The sequence below is a fragment of the Carcharhinus amblyrhynchos genome, chromosome 18 (assembly GCF_965287045.1).
Source record: "Carcharhinus amblyrhynchos chromosome 18, sCarAmb.v2.hapA, whole genome shotgun sequence".
Lineage (NCBI taxonomy): Eukaryota > Metazoa > Chordata > Chondrichthyes > Carcharhiniformes > Carcharhinidae > Carcharhinus > Carcharhinus amblyrhynchos.
The window spans coordinates 1,696,016-1,702,015 of NC_137341.1; the positions used below are offsets into that span (position 1 = coordinate 1,696,016).

General features: G+C 43.1%; 1 protein-coding gene across 1 annotated transcript in view; it reads left to right on the plus strand.

Moving 5' to 3' along the window:
* LOC145354778 (uncharacterized) overlaps positions 1 to 4,864 on the plus strand; it is a 29,488-nt gene extending 24,624 nt beyond the window's left edge. Inside the window, exon 2 of the mRNA XM_080206255.1 lies at positions 338 to 4,864. Within this exon, the coding sequence (XP_080062381.1) occupies positions 338 to 1,111 (774 nt within the window). The 3' untranslated portion in view covers positions 1,112 to 4,864. The remainder of the gene's footprint in view (positions 1 to 337) is intronic.
* The last annotated feature ends 1,136 nt before the right edge of the window (positions 4,865 to 6,000 follow it).

Below are 6,000 nucleotides of genomic sequence, written 5' to 3' on the forward strand. Positions count from 1 at the left end.
ACTTTTGTAAACCCCCACCTTCACAGGATATTGAAAGAAGAATCACAGGTTGAAATCTCTGGATCTGACAGAGTCATATTGCTTTGGACCTGAGTATCATCGGCCTTTGAATCTCGAAGGAGAAGTGATTGTCCAGTTTGTCAATTTGAAAAGATTTTGAATATCAGTGTGACTGGAAAACACACGGCCACACTCGAGTGAGAGTGTTCCAGTGCACTGACTGAAGAGCTTCAACCAGTTCCACAGCCTGAATAAATATCACCCCATTCACAGCGGGAAGAGACTGTGTTCGTGTTCTGTGTGTGGACGAGGCTTCAACTGATTGTCCACCCGAGAGAGAGGCAAAGACACCTGTACCATGGACAAACCATGGAAATGTGCGGACTGTGGGAAGGGATACAGAGTCCCATCTATGCTGGAAGCTCATCGGCGCAGCCACACCGGGGAGAGACCGTTCATCTGCGCTCAGTGTGGGAAGGGATTCACTTGGTCATCCCACCTGCAGAGACACCAGCGAGTTCACACTGGGGAGAGGCCATTCTCCTGCTGTCAGTGCGGCAAGGGATTTACTCAGTCATCCCACCTGCGGGCACATGAACGGGTTCACACAGGGCCATTCATCTGCCCTCAGTGTGGGAAGGGATTCACTCAGTCATCTCACCTGCTGACACACCAGCGAGTTCATATTAGGGAGAGGCCATTCATCTGCCCTCAGTGTGGGAAGGGATTCACTCAGTCATCCTACCTGCGGACACACCAGCAAGTTCACGCTGGGGTGAGGCCATTCACCTGCTGTCAGTGTGGGAAGGGATTCACTCGATCATCTGACCTGCGGACACACCAGCGAGTCCACACTGGGGACAGACCGTTCACCTGCTCTCATTGTGGACAGGGATTCACTCGATCATCTCATCTGCAGCAACACCAGCGAATTCACACTGGGGAGAGACCGTTCACCTGCTCTCAGTGTGGGAAGGGATTCGCTCAGTTATCCACCCTGCGGGGACACCAACGAGTTCACACTGGGGAGAGGCTGTTTGCCTTCTCTGAGTGTGGGAAGGGATTCAGTCTTTCGTCCCAGCTGCTGAGACACCAACAAGTCCACGAGTGATTCCAGGGGTTGGATTCTGCTGTTATTGTTTCTGCTCTCAGTTACATCCAGGACTGCATTTTGTTCATTCTCACGGTTGGTCAGTGGGGAGGGTCGGAGGGTTTCTTTCTGCTGGACTGGACAGTCTCATGACTTTGTCTCCAGTGGGCTGATGCTGTTTGAGTCTTGTTGCGAATACCTGGTTTCAAATTTCACAAAGATCACAGAGTGACAGGGTGTGAGGAAGGTCAGAGATATTTAGTCAGCATTTCTGTTTGAAACCCCCCAGATGTCCATCCAATTTCCTTTGTAATTGTTTATTGTCTCCACTTCCTCCCCCCTCATAGGCAGCGCGTTCCAGCTCATTACCATTCGCTGCATCAAAATATTCTTCCTCACTCCCCCCCTGCATCTCTGACCCAAAACCTTAAATCTGTGTCTCCCTCGTCCTTGTCCCATCAGCTAATGGGAACAGCTTTTCTTTGTCCACCTTATCTAAACCTGTCAGAATCTTGTCCACCTCGATCAAATCTCCCCTCAACCTCCTTTGCTCCAACCCCAGCCTGACACCGACAATAATGAACAAACTAACAGAATATGTTAATTCCTGAAATCAAATGGGAATGTTTAATTCCTGTTTTAAAGATATTGTGAATATATTGTCCTGGACAATAAAGGAATTGGAATAACTCACCTTGGTTGAATGGAATATATCAATCTGGAATCCACCTACAGTCTGGTGAAAGTCTGGAATGTGTAGCTGGAAATCCCTCCCTAACAGCACTGTGGGTGTACCTACACCTCAGGCACTGTAGCAGTTCAGGAAGGCAGTGTTGGGGTTGACCGTGGCCGAGGCAGCTACACACAGCCACATATTCTGTTATAATTGAAGGAGTGTAGATTGAATGTGAGGCGTTATGGGACTGGACGATCTTGACCACATTCCTGTGACTGCTCAGTTTCTGCAATCAGGGACCATTAAAGCTGCTTAGCAGGGAACTGACAGAGGACCCGGTGAGAATATTTACTCAGAATGAGTTAGAATTAAACTCATTCCAGGACCGGCTGGTGTTCAGTGGCTGGGAATCTGTAAAAAGGGGGAATCTGACCAATAAACAAATGGTGCTAGGTAGTTGGTGAAGTTAAGAAGCTTCTCAGGCATTGTTTAAATTATTTTATCATAATTTTGTGATAAGAACAAAGGGATTTGTGACCCAATAGTCGGCGCAGTGACGATATTCCCCAAGTATCACTGGACTGAAAAATGGATCTCTGAGAGTAGATTCTAATGGTTATAATCCTACCCAAGCACGGCCAGTGAAAAATCAGAGCTCGAGTGGGGACAGACAGGTCTCTTACCGATCATTTGGAAACTAAGAACAAGAAACCTATTGATAAAATGATTAGAGACTAGAGCCAGTGTTTTGAATCTGGGTGACCCTTTGTCAGATCTTTTGATGTAGGGTCATCTAGACTGGGAACATTGGCTCTATTCTCTGTCCACAGACACTCAGACCTGTCGAGCTTTTCCAGTATTTTCTGTTTTTGTTTCAGATTCCAGCATCTGCAGTATTTTACTTTTATGATAAAATGATGAGATCTGATTGGAATCCCCACGACCCTCCCGCAAAACAGAGGGAGTGATGGCAAAAGGAGAAAGAGGGAAAAGGATGCTAAAATCTGGGTTCTGATTCTCCGAGCCCATGTAGAATTAACAAAATGAGTGAACCAGTTTATAAAGAACTGGAATTATCCATCCCTAACAAAAACTGATCAAATTAAAATAATTAGGTTGAGGAATATAACAAAAAAAAGACGTCTAAAATCAAGTGTGTTTTGTTCTTAGAGAAGTTTTTAAAAATTATGTAAAGTGACATAATTGTGTGCCAAGTTTTTTTTTCTGCAACCCTTCAGTTTCTGTAGAAAAGTTAACCCTTTCAACAGAAAGAATTAGTTTCTAATTCATGATTTATGGTGTTAGAGGCGTTCAGAATACCCTGGGAATAAAACCAATAAAGATTACTAGAACAGGGGGGACTAACTTAGAATAAAGATCATAGTGTGCCTTATATCTATCTTATACAAAGGGACTGCTTGCATAGGGACACATATAACCACTGTTAGAGAATTTAAGCACATATTTCAGAGTTAACATGTACTCTTGAATGTTTTGTATTAAAATGTACACCTTGGCTGAACTGCAGACTGCCCTGAGGCATAATGGGATAAAAGTTGAGTGAGACAGGCCACATCCTTTCAGAACAATGAAGCCACAGAGCACATAGTTATGGAAGTACACGCTTCCCAGACACTGGAAAGAATAGATTTTACTCATTTTTTTACTGATAAGGGATTGCTCAGCAGACAGTGAGAAAGCAACCTTTGAACCTTACACACCCACAAGTGAAAGTTGCAAAAATAACAGCGGGCAGCAACATTCTGCAGACCAATGATTTTCTCTTCTGCCCGCAGGTAGGATGTTATTGACCGAGATAAATGACGTGTATGAAGCATTGAGTTAGGATGACAGAGTTGGCGGGTGAAATGTGCTTTCGGGAGAGTGTAACCATACGGCCTATGTTGTGTAACTTTAGAAAGGAGTTAGACTGTCCAGCTTCCTTTCTCCTGGTGTGAGTTGGCCAATAAAGAAAGTCTTTAACCAGTATATTGTCTTTCATGAAACTTTGTATTAGCGCAATACCTAGCTTCCGAGAAAAACCCTCTTCACTGGAGAAGGGAATTTCAAATCGGTTAGTAAGATTCACAGACAGATAGCGAGGAAGCAGTTAAATAATTCTTTATAACAAGTTAATATGGATAATTTGCTCATGTATGAATGCAGAAACGATATTAAAGCAAGTAAACATGATTTTGAAGTGTACATATCAAAGTATTACGCTTAAACTGGACCAACTGATGGGCAACACGACAGCTCAGTGACTATCACTGTTTGCTGTGCAGATGCATGGATTTGGGTCAGTGTCTGTGGGAGTTTGCGCATTCTCCCCGTGCTTGCGTGGGTTTTCTCCGGGTGCTCCGGTTTCCTCCCACACCCCAAAGACGTGCTCTTAGGCTGATTGGTGTTAACAAATTAGGCGTCCCTCAATCTGGTTATAATTCCTTTATTGTGGAGTCCAATAGGCGTAGACAAAGGTCATAGGTAGAAGAGGGCTCTCACAATGTTAAAATGGCGGTGCGGGCTTGTTGGGCCGAAGGGCCTGTTGCCTGTGCTGTGTTGTTCTTTGTTCTTTGTATTAAACGTAGTTTAATATATTTGCTTCAGCCAGTACTGCAAGGAATGATGGTCAAGATCAGAAGTTTATGAATAGGTGGCTCTCATTGTCCAGACAAAAATAGATACAAATCGGAGCTCAGGGCTACATGTCTGAACCTATAGGAAGATTCATTTTTGGCTTCTATCTGTGGTCGCTTGGATACCAGGAAGTAAGTTTTAGCCAAGACGGGAGTTAAGTCCAAATTAAGTGGGCCAGTTAAGTACCATTATGCTGAGCAGCAGATTTGCAGTTGGCTGAGGTATCTGACAGAAAATGTATTGATGTGTAACTGTTACATTGATTCTAAACTAATGAGAGACGTAATTTATAGATAAGAAAAATTATAATCATTCTGTAGTTTGGTTGAGTGCCTCGGAGATCTTTCGGAGAGGTTTCCAGTTCTGAATCTGAGCTGTTTAACCCTTTAATGGCCGTACATCTATGTTTGTATGTCCTGTTGACTTTATGTTTTTAAATAAATTTTCTTACATCCTTTGAACAGAGACTTTGCCTGTTTTTGAATAGTTCAGAATTTGGCCACACTTTCAACTTTCTCCACTGCACTGCCCTCTTTGTAGAACACCTCTGCCCCATTTATAAGTATGACCCTGACCTTCCAGTGGCTTGTCATTAGAATTCCCCACCAATTACTGCCCTCGCCCTATGCGGTGTTCTGGGGAAGCCCAACACAAACAGCTCCTCCTTTTCCCATGAGACACCCTACAGCCTTCTGGAGTTGACATTGATGAAAACCACAACAATATTTAACAAGATTAAATTAGAAGGGTATTTGAAAGAAAAATGAACACTGTGGGAAGGAGTGATTCATCCAGCCTGCAGAAACACCAGCAACTCCATAAATAATTACAATGGTTAGTGTTAAAGTTTTCTCATGAAATCCCTCTTGAGATAATTAAATGTTTCTAATATCGAGAACTTATTCCACTCAACCCATTCAAATGATTTTAAAAATCTAGAAATCAAATGTATGATTCATGTCCTAAACGACGTTCGCTCATTAATCTTATAATACTGATTGCTTCTCTTCTCCCTCTTCCTCCGTGGAATCTCCACCTTCCAACTGACTCTTTGTTCCGATTCTCAACACAAACTTTGATACAAGGGCATTCAGACTCTTTGTACCAAGTCAGAACCTCCACGTGCCTATGGCTTCTTTCTGAGGGTGGTCTTTATTGTCTGCACCAACTCTCCTGACTGTTTTGCTGATTTAGGGATCCAATAGTCCGATTAGTTTCCCTAATACTTTTTTTCCAGTCATAGTGTTTTGTATTTATTTCCTTTTGCCCCTTGATTAACTATGTTTGGAAAGCTATTTGTGTCTGCCACCTAAAGGCTACTGGAAAGTATTTATTTAACTCCTCTGCTATTTCCTGGTTCTCCAGTCTCATGTTCACTTTAGCCTCCCTCTTCCTGTTTATAGATTTAAAGAAGCTCTCACTATTTTGAATTACTCGCTAGATTATGGAATCATACAATACAATACAGCCCATCGAGAATTACCGACTCGATCTGCACTTATCCCACTTTCCCGCAGTTGGACCGTGGCCTTGAATGTTTTGACATTTAGTGCTCATTTACATTTTTTAAAGATTGTGAGGTTCCCCGCTGCTACTA